Consider the following 20511-nt stretch of genomic DNA (forward strand, 5'->3'; position numbering starts at 1 on the left):
AGAAAGAATGAAATAGATTATTTATTGACCTCAAGGACAGGCTGTATCAGAGATGGGTTAGGTGCACAGGGAACTCCTATCTTATTCCTGGGCACAGCTAAACTTCATTTCTTAGCTTGTCTGCATCATGGTGGGGTCTTGTGATTTCATTATCACTGAAGACATGTGAGTGCAAGTGTTGCGTTGCCTCCAGGCCAAAGCAGTGAAGAGTCGGTGTGCCTTCTCATCACTCTCTTCCCTACAACGTCCTTCTGCTTGTGGATGTAGTGAGATCGGAGAACCTATGTGAGAATTTCTTTGGAATGTGTGCCCTATAGCAGAATGGCTGGATTACATGTTATAGGTTATACATATGTACTTACTTTGACTTATACCAGTTGCCACTCACAGTAGTGGCCCCAGTGTGTGCATTCATCAGTAGTGCAGGAAAATTTCTCTATCCCCATTGATACTTGGCATTTTCCAGTGTCTTAGTCTATTTGTGCTGGTATAACAGGATACCACAGACTGGGTAATTTATAATGAGCAGAAGTTTGTTGGCTCACAGTTCTGGAGGCTGGGAAGTCCAATGTCAAGGTGCCAGCAGGTTTTGGTGTGTGGTGAGGGCCTGGTCTCTGCTCTCAGGATGGTATTTCAAACACTGCATCCTGTGGAGGGGAGGATGGCTGTTCTTCATAGGGCAGAAGGACGAAAGAGCCAAGAGAGAGACCTGCCCAACCCCAAAAGCTCTTGTGTTGAGGCATTAAGCCCACTCATGATAGTGAAGCACTCTAATCACCTCTTCAAGGCCCCACGTCCCAATACCATTACATTGACAATTAAATGTCAGCATGAGTTTTGGAGGAGACAAACATTCAAATCATAAAATCCAGATTTTGTTGCTTTTTGTCAGTCTGTAGTTGTGAAAAACTGAACACCAATTGAGTACCAAAAGGTAGTTTAAAAAATTGAAATATTGGCTGGGCTTGGTGGCACGTGCCTGTAATCCCAGCACTTGGGGAGGCCAAGGCGGATAAATCGCTTGAGCACAGGCATTTAAGACCAGCCTAGGCAACATGGCGAAACCCTATTACTATTAAAAAATTTAAAAAAAATCAAAATAAAAGGCTTACAGGCTTACACCTGTAGTCCCAACTACCTGGGAGGCTGAGGTGAGAGGATCACCTGAGCCCTGGAGGTTGAGGCTGCAGTGAGCAATGATGGTGCCACTGAACTCCAGCCTGGGCAACAACGTGAGGCCGTGCGTGTCTCAAAAAAAAAAAAAAAAAAAAAAAAAAAAGTTTTGTTTGATATATGTACATCCCTTAAAAAGTCAAATATAGGGTGTTGAGGAGGTTGGGGGTAATTAACTGCTTAATAGGTACAGAGTTTCCTTTTGGGGATGATGAAATGTTTTGGAGCTAGATAAAGATGATTTTACAACATTGTGACTGTATTAAATGCCACTGAATTGGTCACTTTAAAATGGTTAATTTTATATTATGTGAATTTCACCACAAAAAAGTCAAATACTGATAAACATAACAGTCTGACGCCACATGCCTTCTCACTTTCCAGAGGCAACAATTTCAAATATTTTAACATTTTCTTCTGATATTTACCACTGTGTTTCTAGATGATGTGTGTCTCTTGATGTCTGTAGGTTAATGTATTTTAAATAACAGTTGTCAACTTACTGTTATTGTTAGCTTTGTGACACTTCTCTGTTCCTCCTCCATCCTCCCACTAAAGTTATGTCCCAGTTTTCTGGCTAAACTAATATTCAGTCTTAATATTTTTATGACTATGTAAATATTGTTTGCTAGTGAGCCAAAGACATACTGGAATTTTCGTATGCAACCTTCCCCTGGAGTTAGTGATTGTCTTATTTTTCTTTATTTGCATAGCTCTTTTGTAGCATTTACTGAGTCTTCCCTCTCCAATTCCTCAGCATGTTTTCCATGTGCTAGAACCATTGGATGATCTGACCCTCCTGTTCCTCACCACCGTCCTTTGTCCCTGGAGCACTTTGCCTCTACTCCAGGTTGTGGCAGTGACATGCCCTACATGGTGTCACTGTGGGACTTTCTTTCTCACATCTGTCTGTGGGATGGATGACTAGCATTAAGCATATTAAGCATACTGTCTCGACTATAGAACAAGGGTTGGCATTTGGGCTGGGCCAGGGCAACCTCTTTGATAAACAACCGCACAACTGTTTAAAAACTGTTCTCTCCATTTTTTGGTGGAGTAAACCTCCAGCAGCTTCCTGATTTTAGACTTGACTTTATTGTACTTTCATACCTTGTTGTTATTTCAATAGAGTTCAGAATTCTAGATTGAGACTTCTTTTCAGTCACTATTTTGAAGATACTGCTGTATTATATTTGAGCTTCCAGGGTTCCTGTGAGATGTCTGATGTTATTCTTATTCCTCTTCTTCTGTTTGAGCCTTTTTTTTTCTTGCTGGAAGCCTTAAGGATCTTCTCCTTGTCCCATTAGTCTGAAATTTTGCAATGACATGTATGGGTCTATGTTTTCTTATGCTGGGGAATTACTGGGTTCTTTCAACCTGGGGAGTCATCTCCAGTTCTAGGGTATTATCTTGTATTTTTCTTTGATTGTTTCCATACCTTCAGTTTCTTTTTCTGAATTCCCTCTTGTTTTGGACCTATGGATTATTCTGTAAGTTACTTTCCTTTCTTATTCTTTCCTTTGCCCCCTTTCCTTCCTTTCCTTTCCTCTTTCCTTACCTACCGCTCTCCTTACTCCTCCCTCTCTCCTTCCCTCCTCTTCTGCCCCTTCTCCAATTTCCATCCCCTTCCCCCGCCCTTTCCCCCTTCCCCCTTTCTCTCCCCTTCCCCCTCCTCTGCTCTCCTCTGCCCTCCCCTGCTCTCCTCTGCCCTCCCCTGCTCTCCTCTCCCCTCCCCTCCCCTCCTCTGCCCTCCCCTCCCCTCCTCTCCCCTCTCCCCTCTCCTTCTCTCTTCTCTCTTTTTCCTCTTCCCCTTCCATTTCTCTTTGTTTTTTGTTTCTACTTTCTGTAGGACATTAAAACATTTTTTATCATTGCATTTTAAATTTCTCAGAGTTTTTATTTGGTTGCATTTTAAAGCTATGTGCTTTTTCACTTTTGGTTATTATCTCCAGTCTGTGAGGATGTTATAGTTGACTTTTTTCCTAACTATTTGAAAAGGTAAAAACCATTCTGAATTTGTGAGTCATACAAAAATGGTCTGCAGTGGACCCAATTTGGGCCTTGAGCTATAGTTAGAAGACGATGTTCCAGACACCTGCTGGAGAGAAGCCTGGATGGGATGGAGCCTGTGCATCTCGCCATCCCAGGTGTGGATTTTTACTTAGTCACTTTACTTCTATTTCTATTCCTCAGTTTTACATGCCTTCGTTGTACATGGTACATGCATCCGCAGAGCCTCAATGGTCCATTTTCTCCCAAGATTTAGTCTCCTGCAGGGTTTGAGAAGGAACAGATGTCTGGACTATATGGGGTGGGTGGACACAGGGGTCTGACTGCTCTTCCTGTGTGTTTTCGTCCAATCCTCCATTACTGGTCCTCATCCCACTCCTGTCACCCTTGATGCCTGGAGCCCCCAGTTCCTAAGCCTTTCCAGGGTTCTGCAGTGCTAATTGCTTCTTTTTTCATAGTACCCTGTGCAGAAACAGAGGCCTCACTTTACTTCATCTGTCAAGCTCCATCCCTCCATCCTCTTTCCATCTTCATTTCTTGTGACTTGGGAAGATTGATTGGGTTTTATAGAAGATGGAGTTGGGTTTTTTGCTTCTAATTTTCTTTGTGGGTTTTTGTTTTTTTTTTCTTTTGGTGGTAGTGAATAGTAAAGAGAGTAGAAAAGGCCTTATTCTGCTCTATGAAACTCTGAATCAAGTTCAAGCTTTTGTCAGCCTGAATTAAATTATTTTTTGGATTTGAATAGGGGACTGGGATCTCCCTCACTCCAGATGTATAGCTACAGTGGATTTGTGATACTGACTTCCTCAACTTTCCTCCTCTCCAACTCCCCATCCTTCCTCTTTTTCTGCCACCCCCCACCCTCTGACACCTTTAAATAACTGGCTGTTCTATATTTTCAACTTACTAGTTGATGGACAGCCTACTCACTACTCAGCATTTCAGCTTGGATGTTTCATAGGCATCTCAAACTAAGCAGTGCGAAAATTAAAATTCTCGGTGTCCATTCCTCTCCCCACAACCTGACTCCTCATTCTTCCCTTTTTTGGTAGGTACCATCACTGTGTTAGTGTAATGTTGTCACACTGCTACAGAGAAATACAAGATATACAAGAGGTTTAATTGGCTTACAGTTTCACAAGCTTTACAGGATGCATGATTCTGGCAATCTGCTTGGCTTCTGGGCAGACCTCAGGAAACTTACAATCATGGCAGAAGGTGAAGGGGGAGCAGGCACATCACTCATGGCAAAAGCAAGAGCAAGAGATTGAGGTGGGAGCTGCCAAACACTTTTAAACAACGAGAACTTGCGAACACTCACTCAGTATCATGAGCACAGCACCAAAGAGGTGGTGCTAAACCATTCATGAGAAATCCACCCCCATGATCCAGTCACTTCCCACCAGGCCCACCTCCAAACTGGGTATTACAATTCAACATGAGATTTGGTGGGGACACAGATCCAAACCATATCAATCACCAATATGAAAGCTCCCTTAGAAGCATCAGCCAGGCACACCAGGTTCTTCCTTTGCTAAAGCCTTTGTGTGGTTTCCTACTGTGTTTAGGATGAGTCGATGCCTTCCCATGGCCTGCACTGCCCTGCACAGTGCAGCTTCTGCTTCCCTCTCAAGCCTTATCTTCCGCAGCTCTAGCCTTTGCCTACTACTACCAGTCCTGCTTTTCTACTCAGTCTGTCAGTTTTCTTCCAGCTCAGGGCATTGCACTTGCTGTTCCCTCTGCCTGAGAGGCTTTGCCTGAGTTTTATGAAGGCTGGCTCCTCCCTTCTCATCCTGCAACTGCAAGTTCAGATGCCACAGTCCTAGAGTTGCCTTTCCTGATGACCCTGTAGAAAGTGTTGCCTCCCCACCTCAGCCCTAGTGCATCCATAGATAAATTTTGCCTCCATAGTACTTCTAACTTGCTATAATTCAACATGGATATTTGACCAGTTTGTCCCTGTCACTGGTATTGTATTAACAGACTTGTGCAACTGGATCCCTGCTGTATTTTCAGCATCTAGTCTTGTACCAGCACATAGTAGACTTTTTTTTTTTTTTTTTTTTTTTTGAGAAGGAATCTTGTTCCATTGCCCAGGCTGGAGTGCAGTGGTGCGATCTCGGCTCACTGCAGCCTCTGCCTCCTGGGTTCAAATGATTCTCCTGCCTCAGCCTCCTGAGTAGCTGGGACTACAGGCGCATGCCACCACGCCCAGCTGATTTTTGTATTTTTAGTAGAGATGGGGTTTCACCATGTTGGCCAGGATGGTCTCAATCTCTTGACCTCGTGATCCGCCCGCCTCGGCCTCCCAAAGTGCTGGGATTACAGGCATAAGCCACCGTGCCCAGCCTTTGACTTTCTTTCTTTATTTATTTTGAGATGGAGTCTTGCTCTGTCTCCAGGCTGGAGGGCAATGATGTGATGTCAGGTCACTGCAGCCTCCACCTCCCGGGTTCAAGTGATTCTCCTGCCTCAGCCTCCTGAGTAGCTGGGACTACAGATGCCTGCCACCACGCCCAGCTAATTTTTGTATTTTTAGTAGAGACGGGGTTTCATCTTGTTGGCCTCCATCTCTTGACCTCGTGATCCGCCTGCCTTGGCCTCCCAAAGTCCTGGGGTTACAGGTGTGAGCCCCCGCACCCGGCCTAACATTTTAATAAGTAATAATTGAATCCAAGAATCAACACTGTGAAGCTTAGAGCTGAAAGTGACTTCGGTGGACATATCTGCAGTTGTTTCTGGAGCACTAGGGATTGTAGCACATTTAAATCATTAATTCAACACCATTATTGTGCTCCTACTCAATCTTTAGACCCTGGGCTACCAAAGCATACAAAACAGACAGAAGTCTCTGCCTTCAGAGACCTTACAGTCTAGAGTTGAAAGTTCTAGCAGTGGGGAGGAGGGCGTGGACACAGTGGGGTTTCTGCTGGTCTGGCAACCTTTATTCTTTTACTTGGTCACTGACATGGATACCTCTGAAGGTCGGCTGACTTTGTTGCTTTCTCACTTTGCTTCTGCCCCGATCCAGAGTGCTGGAAGCACACCTGTGGCTCCCCTTGTTCCTGTCTTCTCTTAAATGTGCACCACAAGTCCTGATTTGATAGTCAAACTCATCTATAAAGCAGTTGAGCATTCTCCGTCCAGCCAGGCTCCAGCATGCCCTTGATACAATGGAAGCTCACCTGTGGCCTGTTCTGTCTGGCTTCTAGCCCACCCAGCCCCTTAACGCCTACTCCAACCCCTTTATTCAGCTGCATTCTCCTTTGCTAACTCAATGTGGCATGTGCTCAAACTTCAGAATATTCTACCATAATTTTTTGAAAGCTAGCTTAGTTTATTCCTCAAAGGCCTAAAATAACACTTGTCACATAAGACATTCTTTGTGGCATTTCTTTGGGGTGAGTTCAAACCACAGTGTATGTGTGTGTGCATGCATGCATACGCACAATATGTACACACATGTGCTCTCCTTCCCCCAAATAAATATTAAATATATTCTTCTGGTTTTCCTGTATTTGTACATTTCTATACTTAGCAGAGTATTAGGACCCAGTTGAAGTTTAATTTTGCTCTGCTGTGCCATCCAAATAGCAAAGGGCAATATGGAACCTACAAATTGCAAAATTTTGGAAGGTTATTCTAACATTACATTTGAATTGCTTAATTTAATTTTCACTTTGAATCAGTTGCTAAGCAACTGGGAAGACAGGGCAAAATCAGCAAGGCTAATTTGGTTCTGTTACTAGTATGTTAGCATCTCTTATATTTACACAGACAGTTGGTTGTAAATACACTTAATGCAATGCAATGCTCTGTTTTGCCCAAGGAAAATAGTTGATGTGGAAGTTAGAGCAAGGCTTTGGTTGGACTGAGGTTATTTAAATACACCCTCTCCCCTTAGGGGAATGTAAAGTTATCTGAAGTTTTGAGCTTGTGATGCAGCCCCTTTGTTAGGTGAGGTGCTTGACCTGGTGGTACCATGAACAGTTGTAAAATACTTTCCATTGTCTGTTATCCTTTGGCATCATGAATCCACCCTGATTGTCCCCCACATCTACCTAAATCAGTTTTTTGGGAATGCATACCGTTTAGTGTCATCATATGAAGCACGCCGGAGAGAAAAGAATAGGTCATTTTACTCTCTATAACTTACTATTGGTGAAAATTGACATTGTTAACCTCAGTTGGTCCATAAAGTAAGTCATGTGTCAAATGTTAATGCCAGTGACTTAAATATTTTGAATATTTTAAAAAGTCATGTGGTCATTAAGGAAGCCATTCTGGCCCAACCCAGATTCCCGAATTAGAGGAAAGTAGAAGTTAATGAATAAGATTAAGATTAAACAGTAAGACTGGGTGCAGTGTCTCACGCCTGTAATCCCAGCACTTTGGGAGGCCAAGGTGGGTGGATCACTTGAGGTCAGGAGTTCAAGACCAGCCTGGCCAACATGGTGAAACCCCATCTCTACTAAAAATACAAAAATTAGCTGGGCATGGTGGTGAGCACCTGTAATTCCAGCCACCTTGGGAGGCTAAGGCAGAAGAATCACTTGAACCCAGGAGGCAGAGGTTACAGTGAGCCAAGATCGTGCCACTGCACTCCAGCCTGGGTGACAGAGCAAGACTCTGTCTCAAAAAAAAAAAAAAAGAAAAAAGATTAAACTATAATGCAGTATTCTGTCATTTGTTGTTTATTATAGTTTTGTATTATCATTAACACCTTGAAACACATAGATGCTTTGGGATAATGTTCAGGCCTGTGTCAAAGATGGGATAGTTAATGTAAACTATTGTCTCCTGGTCATGTATGGTTATTCATGGAGTGAATGGAGAATTCACATATATTAATATTAAGCTGGTGGGAAAACTGCTTCTCTGGAAATAATGTCATTAAATTGCCACTAATATAGCAAATGACCATGACCTGTGTCTTTCCTAAGAAGTGGGGAGAGCAGGCTGGTCTTTTAAACTGGTCTCCTGCTTTATCTTTTGTTTTCCAAAGTCCTAGAGAGTATCCTTCATATGCAGTAAACATTATTCAGTAGATGGATTAGATTCTTGATAAAGATAGCTATCACAGTCCCATATTTACCTTATAACTGCCTGTGACTAGGTAGAAATATTTAGTGATGAAGGAGATTACAGAAACTGGAAAAGTACCTATTCCTTCTACAATTAAATGATCTTTTTTTTTTTTTTCTGAACCATCTCAGGTATTTGTGTGTGCAGTACATAGTAACAGTTAATTATGGATCATGACTAGAAGAAAGAGTGATCTAAATTAGAGGAAAGACCTAGTGTTTATGTACTTGACAGCAAATCCATTTTTCTTACTTTGAGATATTTATTTGACTAGGACAATAGCTAGGTATTTACCTGTTCAAGGTACTTTAAGGGAATCGGTTTTAATGAATAGGTAAGAATAAGTGTACAGTTAGTAACTTCCTTAAATGCTTGTCCAGACCTACTTTCAGGGTGTCATTTTTCTGAATATCAGTATCCACTTCAAGTTCGTTAAGTTTTTATTTTTATTTTTTGAGACGGAGTCTCGCTCTGTCACCCAGGCTGGAGTGCAGTGGCGTGATCTTGGCTCACTGCAAGCTCTGCCTCCCGGGTTCATGCCATTTTCCTGCCTCAGCCTCCCGAGTAGCTGGGACTACAGGCACGTGCCACCATACCCGGCTAATTTTTTGTATTTTTTAGTAGAGGTGGGGTTTCACCATGTTAGCCAGGATGGTCTCAATCTCCTGACCTCGTGATCCACCCGCCTTGGCCTCCCAAAGTGCTGGGATTACAGGCGTGAGCCACCGCACCTGGCCCAAGTTCGTTATTTTACTCTTCAGATATTTACTATTTGAAAACTCAGTATGTTAAAATGTAAACTTTTCATGGGAAGTGTCAATTTTAAATATTGGTTTCCTAGAGCAGTTATTGGTTTGTTGATGACATATCCCTGTCAGAAAAATCTGGTGAAGCCCAAATCTTAGCTACTTGAGAAGCTGAGGCAGGAGGATGGCTTCAGCCCAGGAGTTCCAGGCTGTAGTGTGCTATGATTGTCTGTGAATAGCCATTGCACTCCAGCCTGGGCAACACAGCAAGTCCCCATCTCTTAAAAAAAAAAAGAAAAAATTGATGGCTATACCGTAAACTTTCTGTGTGTGTCTGTCTGTGTGTGTGTGTGTGTGTGTGTGTATTTTTAAAAGTTACAAACATGCGCTATTGTAGTAACACATTGTAGGCATTATAAAACAAATGGAAAGTAGAAGGTAATAACTCAGATTAAGATTAAACAATAATGTATCCTGTTATTTATGATGGTTTCATATTATCATTAATACCTTAAAACACACAGATGCTTTAGGGTAATGTTCATCATTAAGAACAATATTTTAAGTGGCTTTATTGATGATTTTTAATGTCTGGATGGCTTTTTCCAGATCTGATTAGATCATCATTCTTTTTACTTTACAGGAGCTCTAAGGGAAGGGTCGGTTCTGCCTTTTTTGGTTTGCTGGGTTGCATTACTATTATCTTTGATGTTTTGATTTTTCTGCAGATATCTTTTGAAGCCACTTGTCCATTTTGTGAATGTTGGTTATACCACATAAGACAATGTATAAAGTTGTATAAGCCAAGGCATACTAAATGGAAGCACATCACAGTGCACTGACAGTGAGGGGACAAGGGCACAGACTATCGAAATGCCAGTTTATGTATTTTCTTTCTGTGCCCCAGAAGGTCATCTTGCACACAACAATACTCAAGAGACCACTGCCCTAGGAGAGCCCTCCAAATAAGCATCTTATTTATTTATTTATTTTTGAGACAGAATCTTGTTCTGCCACCCAGGCTGGAGTGCGGTGGTGTGATCTTGGCTCACTGCAACCTCTGTTTCCCAGTTTCAAGCGATTCTTGTGCCTCAGCCACCAGAGTAGCTGGGATTACAAGCGCATACTACCATACCTGGCTAATTTTTTGTATTTTTTAGTAGAGACGGGGTTTCACCATGTTGACCAGGCTGGTCTCAAACTCCTGACCTCAAGTGATCCACCTGCCTCAGCCTGCCAAAAAGTGCTAGGATTACAGGCATGAGCCACCATGCCGGGCCTGTAATATTTTTTCTAAATTGAATAGTACTGAAGAGAGTTGGATTTGTATAAAAAATACTTTTATTCATTGTTGTATACAGCAAGGACTATTTGTCCTTGTATCTATTTGTTCATTGTAAAGGAAAGGAGATAACTATGGGGTAACATTAACAACATGGCAAAACCCGTCTCTACCAAAATATAAAAAATTAGCCAGGCTTGGTGGCATGTGCCTGTAGTCCCAGCTACTCAGGAGGCTGAAGCAGGAGAATCGCTGGAACCCAGGAGGCGGAGGTTGAAGTGAGCCGAGGTCATGCCACTGCACCCCAGTCTGGGTGACAAAGGGAGACTCTGTCTTAAAAACAAAAAAGCAAAACAAACAACAACAAAAAACAAAACACTGAATTTGTACAGCTCTGCTACCAACTAGTTCTGTAGAACAATTGACTCACTTTCTGTAAGCCTTGGTTTCCTCAGTGGTGGTGGCAATTAAATTTAAAAAGAGATTTGTCAAAGAGCTTCGTACTCTCATTTTATATCTACGTATGATGTAATTTTATGTGATTTTTTTAAGCGGAAAGCCTTTTTTTCCTTAGGCTGAGTGTCTATACACCCTCAATAGCAATTTCTGTTTGTTTGCTTCACTTCTAGACTGCCTCTTTAAGCTATGTCCCATGAACCGCTACTCTGCCCAAAAGCAGTTCTGGAAAGCCGCTAAGCCTGGGGCCAACAGCACAACCGATGCAGTGCTACTCAACAAACTGCACGTATGTATTGCGATGGGGCTGTCGATGGGGCAGTAGTGAGTGGCTGCGTTGGTGGTATCTGGGTGCAATGTTGGGAGACTGCTTATGCAACCCTCCAATTCTAGCTGCTGGCTTTCTATTTTTTTTTTCATGAAGGGGTAGAAGGGATCTGACCCTAGAGAGGGATAGATCCTAGTCATCTTGAGATGTCTGGAGAGTTCTTTTCGCAGCCACTCTGTTTGCATGGGTAGCTTTGGATGGAGAAGTGCTTATGAGCACAGGCACTGGAAGCAAACTGCCTAGAATGGAATCCTGCCTCCACCACTCAGTAACCGGTGCCCTTGGGCACGTTATGTGCTATTTTCCACTTCTGTTATGTTATCTGTAAAATGGGAATGGCGGTACTCACCTCAGGAGGTCATTGTGAGGATTACAGAAAATGAGACATAAAAGCCACATGAACAGTGCCTGGCACATAATAAATGCTTGATAAGTTTTGGCTGTTAGCATTGTATCTATCGTGTTATCTGGCATATTAAAGATGTGCTCATTCCACTGCTGATGTGCTGTGTGACCATAGCAAGTTTTTGAGCCTCTCTGATCCTGTTTCACCTTCTGTAAAATAATGACATAGTTCTTTTAGTGCCCTGCATTCCGAGGCTAATCAGGAAGTTCTCTGAGATGTTTAGAAGGAGACATGACGTATAGCCAGTGTACTAATATCGAAATTGTACCCCATTTCCTGTTCCCTGGCCTACTTCCTTTTCTCCCCGTCATGTAACATCATCTTTCTAATGTATTTTGGTTACTAGCTGTCCCCCTCCTCTGGCATGTAAGCTTCATGAGGGCCCAGGTCTGTGTCAGTGTTGCTTGTTGCAGTGGCCTTTGTGTCTACAACAAGGTTAGGCACTTACCAGGCACTCAATCAAATAGTTCACACAATACACAGTGATCTTTCCTGGGGCTCAGTGATGACAGCTGAAGACCTAGAGCATCTGTGAGCCCCGAGCAGCTCAAGAGGTTCTGCCTGTCACCTTGTTCCATTTTTGACTTGCATATGGCTGAGTCACAGCCAGCTGCATTTGGTAAGGTGAGGGTCACGTGAAGGGATTCCTACATTCAGTGTGTGTTGTTTCAGACGGGATATGATGAAAAGCCCAGGCTCCTCACTTCAGGGAGCTTACAGTCCAGCATGAGGACACGTAAGCATGAGACACGTAAGCTCACTTCCATTGAACCTAACGTGAAATCCAGACTTTCTTTCATCATCTACAAGATGGTCCATGCCTGGACCCTGCTGTCCCCACATAGGCTTCTTAACTACATTCTGGCCATATGAGCTTTATTTTATTTTATTTTATTTTATTTTATATTTTATTTTATTTTTTGAACACCTCAGAGTCTCAACTGTCACATGACCTTTGCACCCTCAGTTTGTCCTGTTGAGAACATTGTTTTCCTGGCTCTTCTTGAGCTAGGACCTTTGAGCCTTTGTGTCTCAGCCAAAGTGTCATCCCAGCAAGGTCTTCCCCTCCCGCTTTATCTAAGAGATGTCTTGCTTGTTTTTCTCCATGATAGCACCCTGTTTATGTCTTACTGAGCCCTGATCAGGGTCTGCAATTATATTTAGTAGCTTCGTTAATTATCACCTGTCGCTTATTAGAATGACAGCTCTACCAGGTTGTGGCATTATCTCTCTTGCTCGCTGCTGTATCCCAGCTTCTGTAATAGTGTCTGGCACATAGTAGGTGCTCAGAAGTAATTATTGAATAATGAATGAGCAGTGTGCTAGGCGCTAGAGATAGACGTATGACAGTCTTAACCCTGTGGGAGCTGAATATCAAAGAATAAAGAGGCAGTGATAAGTAGTATATTACAGGACAAACCACACAAAGCTGTGGGAGCACATAGGAAGGGTGCCAAATCTGTCTTTGCTGGATAAGAGGGTGTGATACAGTGGTCAGGGAGGGCTTCCTGGAGGAAGAAGGAAGTGCCGGGTAAGCCTCATTTGGAGGCACCCATGGGATTTAGAGGGTAGAAGAAGAAACAATGGACTCAAAGACTTGGAGGCTAGTGATTGCTTTGAAGACTTCTGGAATTGCATCATTATTTTAATAATGAAGATTATATCAGACATCCTCAATCCCAACAAAACCATTGTACCTTCTTTAGAGCAAATATTATATGGCTTTATGAACATGGAATAAAATTCATAATACCAATTTTAAAAAATTATAAAGGAGAAATAAAAGGAAAGTAATAAATTATATAGTAAATTGAGTATTCTTCTTAAGTCAATGCTCAAGGTTGACTACTCTAGAAGACATGAGGAAGTTAAGTGCTTGCACCTCTTTGTATAAACCCCATGAGTGAGGCAGCTGTAGACTGTGACTGGTGCAGGTATATGGTATTGGCAATGTGAAAAGCATGTTATCTGTGATGTGGTTTTCTAAAAGGGCTTCAATCACAATCACAAAAGACATAATCTCAAGTGCCATAACCCCAAATGTTGAAATCCCTAAAAATTCAATTCCAAAAGTCTAAATCCCTAAAGTGTAAAATCCTGAAAATCACAGTCATAGGATAGCTGCATGTTAGGCGAGCTCTTATGAACTGTCTCTGTTTAAATGCCCATGATCTATTCCTGCAATACACTTTTTCTTACATCTGATTTTTAAAGTTTTTTTTTTTACTATTTTAAATTGTCAGCATTATTATTATTATTATTTTTAAGGCAGAGTCTCACTCTGTTGCCCAGGGTGGAGTGCAGTGGTGCCATCTCGGCTTACTGCAACCTCTGCCTCCCGGGCTCAAGTGATTTTTCTGCCTCAGCCTCCTGAGTAGATGGAATTACAGGCATGCACCACCACACCCGGCTAATTTTTTTGTAGTTTTAGTAAAGACAGCATTTCACCATGTTGGCCAGGCTGGTCTCGAACTCCTGACCTCAAGTGATCCACTGCCTCGGCCTCCCAAAGTGCTGGGATTATAGGGGTGAGCCACCGCGCGTGGCCCTGTCAGCATTATTTTTTGCAATTCACTATGCTATGTATTTCATCTTCGCATCATTTTCAATATTGGAGATTTAAATTGTGTGGAGACTAATATTGGAGAGTTCTGATTCATTTTATGCATTCTTTTGCAAGTTTAACTTCATGAAAGTGCATTGTCACAACATTGACATTGTGAATACGTAAAAACATGGGAACTTCCCCTGCAAACGAAGAGATGTTCTTCCTCAATGAATGAAGAGATGTTTGTGTTTGTGAAAGATAAAATTACTTGAGCTCTCAGCTCTTTGGGCGACTGCATATCCAGTGGTGACTCTCTGTGGTTTTGATCGATCTCGTGAAAAGACTCAGGTTGCTGGTCATGGTATTTCAGATGACTGCAGTATGAGCTTGGTGCACACAATCACCAACCATAGTGATACACGATTTTACATTTCCGTTTTTGACTTATTTCTTTATGGTTAATTTGTGCATAATCTCTGTGACCATTGTTAGTATACCTGAGTGTTTATGCTTGCAAAAATATGTATGTTACTCTTCCCCATTTTATTGTATAAAATGGCCTGTAAAGTGTTCTGTTGTGTTTTTACATGTTTCTTAAATCCCCTTTTAAAAATATCAATCTCTTTTAAAGAATTTTAAAATTATTTTTTCCGGAACTATATTTTGGGGATTTTGGTCTTTTTTGACCTTTGGGGATTTTATCATTTGGGATTATGGCATTCAGGATTGTTGTGCCTTTTGGGATTATGATCATATCTTTTTCCAGAATAATCAGCAGTTCTTGATCATGTTATGAATAATGCAAAGTACACTCCTTTCTTAAGTAGTACTTGCACTTTTGGAAAATTTATTAATAGTATTAATAAAACCATGGAAAGCTGTGATTTCTGTTGATATGTGAAATGGAGTGGGGTGCTAGCTTCGGGTAATTACAGATAGTCCCAGGCTGGAGTGCAATGATGCCATCATGGCTCACTGCAGCCTTGACCATCTGAGCTCAAACGATCCTCCTGCCTTAGCCTCTCAGAATGCTAGGATTATAGGCATGGACTACTGCTCCCAGCTGACAGATAGCTTTTTAACTTATGTGAATGTCCAGCTAGACATAGAATTGTATGGGATAAATGATGGTTCATCCTTGCATAGGATTGTAACATGCGTTCACTGTACCCAGCATCCCTAGCTCCTGTCCACTGAACATCAGTGGCACCCTCTTCCAGTCATTGCAGCAATCCATAATCTCCCCAAAGTCTGTGCTGGGAACATGGGAATCGAGTTGAATAGGTGAGAAAGGTTGGTCAATCCTGCATGTGTATGTATTTAGTGCATACACCCATAGGGGGCTTTCTTTCTGGAAGGTCTATGTGTCTTTAGTTGTTCTGACTTTGCTTTTCTGGTATAAAGATCATTTTGTTCAGTGAGATCTTATTAATACATCTCCAACCCTTTCCTCCCCTATGCTTTTTACCACAGGGGTTGTAAATTCAGATTCCTCTTGGCCATACAGGAAACCAACAGGAATAAAGTGGGCTTGGTGGGTAGTGTTGCCAAGTGGAGAGTCCCGTGGGTGGGTCTGGAGGGGCAGCTCTACTTCCCTACTGTCACTGCTTGGGAATGTGGGCTGAGAGCTGCTGCCACGTCTTCCGCTTTTTAAGAGAAGATAAAAATCCATGCTTTTGTGTGTAATATCTCACTTTTAAAAAGATGTTGGGAACTAATTCAATTAAGGCTTGAAATATACGCTCAACACCAAAAGAAATGGCTCAGGCTGGATGTGGTTCTTCAGCCCCGTTTGCAACCTGTGCTCTATATGTTATGTTTCATCAGCAAGTCCTTTTGACCCTCCCTCCTATGAATGAACGGTGAAGAAAACAGCATGGTTGAAAAAAGTTCAATCATAAGGTGATCAAAAATTGTCAACTCCTTATTAAAAAGAAAAAAGAGAAAACAGTGATCTCTCTAATGCTGTTTATGCTTTTAAAAAATAAAAAAGGAAGCCAGTTCTTTTCCGTGATTTAAGATTACTAATTTGACTTTCAGGTCTTTTTTTTTTTTTTTTTTTTTTTTGAGATGAGGTCTTGCTCTGTTGCCAGTCTGGAGTGTAGTGGCACAATCTCAGCTCACTGCAACCTCCACCTCCCGGGTTCAAGCGATTTCCCTATTTCCCTGCCTTAGCCTCCTGAGTAGCTGGGACTTCAGGGGTGCATCACCACGCCCGGCTATTTTTTGTATTTTAGTAGAGACGAGGTTTCACCATTTTGGCCAGGTTGGTCTCGATCTCCTGAACTCATGATCAACCTGCCTTGGCGTCCCAAAGTGCTGAGATTACAGGCATGAGCCACTGCGCCTGGCCTCAGGTCTTGAATGTTGACTTTGTGCTTCACTTTCTGCAGTTCCTACTTTCCTGCTTGGCTGGAACTTTTCCCCCTAGTGTCTTAAAGTTATCTACATGTTTCTTTCAATTTACATTCCCACCAGCCAATACGATGTTGTATTTTGGACAGCCACTTTGCCTTTGTGACTGATGGCCAGTCTCCAGTGGGTTTTCATTTTTATTTTTGTCAACTACTCTGCAGCACCCCAATCAGAGGTCAGATTATTTTAAATTAATGCCATTTAAGGAATTAGTTGTCTAGACCACTTGACTTCCTTTTGACTAGGATAAGCAACATAAACAGCACTTTGAAGGAGAGTGACATCTAGTGGCTGGTTACTGTCTATGCTTTTTCCTTCTGCAGGAATAACTGGATTTTGACTCTCTTGGTCATGATTTCCTAAGGGTCTCTTGACAAAATGAGGTTCTTCCCATCCACAAATCACATAATTTCTTCTGAAGGCCATTACTACTGTTTTCTGACAGCAGCATAGCTGTTACCTTGAAACAAGCACCTACATTGTTTTGTTCTGAGAAATGATTACTTAAGTCACAGCTTTGACCAGCTAGGAAGAGCCAGAGTGATAGGTCCTTATTGTCTGGGTACTACATTGCTTGTTTTTAGAAGCCTTGCTTCAATATCACATTACATGATTCAGAGCTTGTTGACTTTAACAAAATGATCTTTCCTCACTGTTTGTCACCTTTCTATTGTCATTCAATAATAGTTTCTCTGTCTCTGAAATAAAATAACAGATGGCTATGATGGGGCAGACCTTGATGTTGCTTAGGGAACATGGTGAATAATAGTGGTAGAAACCGTATCACAGAGTGGTTTTTTTTCCCCCTTAGAAATTAAAAACAGCCCGCAAGCCATTATTCAAGGGAAAAGAGTAATAGATATTTAAATTATCAGGATTTTAAAGTAATGAAAAGGTAACACATTTAAGATGCCTTTTTTGTTTTTTTTTTGAGACAGTCTCACCACTCTATCACCCATGCTGGTGTGCAGTGACATGTTCATGGCTCACTGCAGCCTCAACCTCCTGGGCTTAAGTGATCCTCCCACCTCCCTGCCCAGTAGCTGGGACTACAGACACACACCACCATGCCTGGCTAGTTTTTGTATTTTTTGAAGAGTCGGGGTTTTGCCACATTGCCCAGGCTGGTCTTGAACTCCTGAGCTGAAGCAATCCACCTGCCTCGGCCTCCCAAAGTGCCAGGATTACAGACATGAGCCACGGCATGACTTTAAAAAATTCAGAGTACTTGACACAGAGACTTTAAAAAATTCAGACTGCTTGACACAGAGACATGATGAAGATGTTTTCGAAGAAATTACACACATGTATTTTAGGAGGAGAATTCCAAAATACATGAGTAGGAGAAGCAAAAAAATATTAATTGATGTGATTCCTAAATTGTGTTCCTCAAAGATAACCTTGGGTTTTATTTTGATGTTTTGATTCTGTTCTTGTGTCTCCACATTTTAAGCTATCAACAGGAGTATGTTATTCACTTCCCTTTCTTGTTGCCCAGGCTGGAGTACAGTGGTGTGATCTTGGCTCACTGCAACCTCCATCTCCTGGGTTCAAGTAATTCTCCTGCCTCAGCTTCCTGAGTAGCTGGGATTACAGGCATGCACCACCACACCTGGCTAATTTTGGGGGGTATTTTTAGTAGAGACAGGGTTTGGCCACGTCGGCCAGGCTGGTCTTGAATCCCTGACTTCAGGTGATCTGCCTGCCTCAGCCTTCCAAAGTGTTAGGATTACAGACGTGAGCCACCATACCTGGCCTCTATCCTCATTTTTAATGGCTACACGGTTACTTCCTTGTCTGGCAGTACTATAATTTTAGATAACCAGCCTCTATGGGCAGAGGTTAGGTAGGGAGTGATATTCAGGATCCTGATAACCTTTGCCATTTTGAAAAAAAGTTGTATGGCCTTGTGCGTATGCCAGGTTGTCCTCTTAGGAGAAACTCCTAGAAGTGGAATTGGTAAGTCAATGTTATGTCGAGTGAAAAGTTTTTTGGTCAGTATTGCCTGAGTATCCTTTAGAAAGGTGCTAACTCAGTAAAGGTGCTAAGTCAGTATCTTTCTTTTTTTGGGGGGGGGGGTGGGGGGACGAAGTCTTGCTTTGTCGCCCAGGCTGGAGTGCAGTGGCACGATCTCGGCTCACTGCAAGCTCCACCTCCCAGGTTCATGCCATTCTCCTGCCTCAGCCTCCCGAGTAGCTGGGACTACAGGCGCCCGCCACCACGCCCGGCTAATTTTTTGTATTTTTTTTTTAGTAGAGATGGGGTTTCACTGTGTTAGCCAGGATGCTCTGGATCTCCTGACCTCGTGATCCGCCCGCCTCGGCCTCCCAAAGTGCTGGGATTACAGGTGTGAGCCACCGTGCCCAGCTGAAAGGTGCTAACTCAGTATCTGCTAACTCAGTATCTGCTAACTCAGTATCTCACAGTGAGGGCCCATTATTGGAATGTACTTGAGGGATTTAACCAACCAGATCTCATTCTTTCTGAGGGTGGAAACAGCCTTGATCAGTGGCCTGTAATGTTTGTACCTGGTTACCTTTTCATCCACCTTATGGCCTTGCCTCCTGTTGAACCTGAAAAGAATCATGGATAGTTTTGTCTAAATACCAGACTTGGGTTTGTTTGGTTTTTTTTGGTTTGTTTGTTCGTTTGTTTGTTTTTGAGGCTGGAGTGCAATGGCATGATCTCAGCTCACTGCAATCTCCACCTCCTGGGTTCAAGTGATTCTCCTGCCTCAGCCTCCCGAGTAGCTGGGATTAGAGGCATGCGCCACCACACCCAGCTAATTTTGTATTTTTAGTAGAGATGGGGTTTCTCCATGTTGGTCAGGCTGGTCTCAAACTCCCGACCTCACGTGATCTGCCCACGTCAGCCTCTCAAAGTGCAGGGATTACTGGCATGAGCCACCGCACCTAGCCCAGACTTGGTTTTGTGAGGGGATTTATATAAAAACTAACATGTGAACTGAAATAAATTAAATTTGATATTTGTGCATTTAGAAAGAAAAGGAAATGGGGAGTTTTCTCCTTAATGAGAACTTATAGGAAAAGTGAATTCTTAAAATGGTCCATAAGCTTAATATATTTAATGCTTATTCAGCGGTGATGTGAAGGCTCAGTCATCATTAAACTTTATAACAGAATTAAAATAGTATTAACTCTTAGTTTAAGAGAGTTTGGACAAAGTTTTAGATGTGGTATTTGAGAGTGTCTTGTTTATCTGTTTTTGAGATGGAGTCTCTCTCTGTCACTCAGGCTAGAGTGCAGTGGCACGATCTCAGCTCACTGCAACATCTGCCTCCCGGGTTCCAGTGATTCTCTTGCCTCAGCCTCCCGAGTAGCTGGGACTACAGGCACCTGCCACTGTGCCCAGCTAATTTTTGTATTTTTAGTAGAGACAGCGTTTCACCATGTTTCCCAGACTTGTCTCAAACTCCTGACCTCAGGTGATCCGCCTGCCTCGGCCTCCCAGAGTGCTGGGATTACAGGTGTGAGCCACCACTCCCGGCCAAGAGTATCTTTATTTTAAGAGAAGTCTTTAGATATTTATTCTCCAATTTTGTTTTAATTTTCTGTTCTTCTCTTGCCTTTTATATGTCTTTTGACAAATGCCCATGCTCTTTAGAGCTGCTGGTGTTTAATTAGTCTTTAATGTGGAATATATGCCTTCTTGATGGCTAATTTGACATTTCTTTCTAGATAAACCAGTAACCATTGTGTTGCTGTTGTTATACTGTACTTATTCTAAGCATAGGTAGAAACATAGTATTAGCATTTCTTAAACTGAAGCCATTGGACATTCTTGAGAGTAAGGGGAATGTTCATGAGCATTTTTTCTTTTAAAGGTGAGCTGTTTGATCCTTTTGAGTCTAAGAAGTGCTACTTAAGAACTCTGTAAAGGTGAATCCTTTCAGCGTGGGCTTTGAACAGAGAAAAACCATGTTTGCATGTTGGAAAATGTTATATTTTATTTTACTGAATCCATTGGGTTTCTTCTCTTTGATATTTTCCCCCTCTTGAGTTTGCAGTCAGTGTTACTGAGAACTCTTAAGCAGAAAGAACA

The 20511-nt window shown here is 42.2% G+C and overlaps 1 protein-coding gene across 10 annotated transcripts in view; it reads left to right on the top strand.

Moving 5' to 3' along the window:
• Positions 1 to 20511, top strand: part of ITPR1 (inositol 1,4,5-trisphosphate receptor type 1) — a 363343-nt gene that overhangs the window by 131963 nt on the left and 210869 nt on the right. For all 10 annotated transcript variants that reach the window (XM_058437182.1, XM_058437183.1, XM_058437190.1 and 7 more), the window contains exon 5: positions 10926 to 11041. In XM_058437182.1, coding sequence (XP_058293165.1) covers positions 10926 to 11041 — 116 coding nt within the window. The remainder of the gene's footprint in view (positions 1 to 10925; positions 11042 to 20511) is intronic.

Source organism: Hylobates moloch, unplaced genomic scaffold (assembly GCF_009828535.3).
Source record: "Hylobates moloch isolate HMO894 unplaced genomic scaffold, HMol_V3 SCAFFOLD_4, whole genome shotgun sequence".
Lineage (NCBI taxonomy): Eukaryota > Metazoa > Chordata > Mammalia > Primates > Hylobatidae > Hylobates > Hylobates moloch.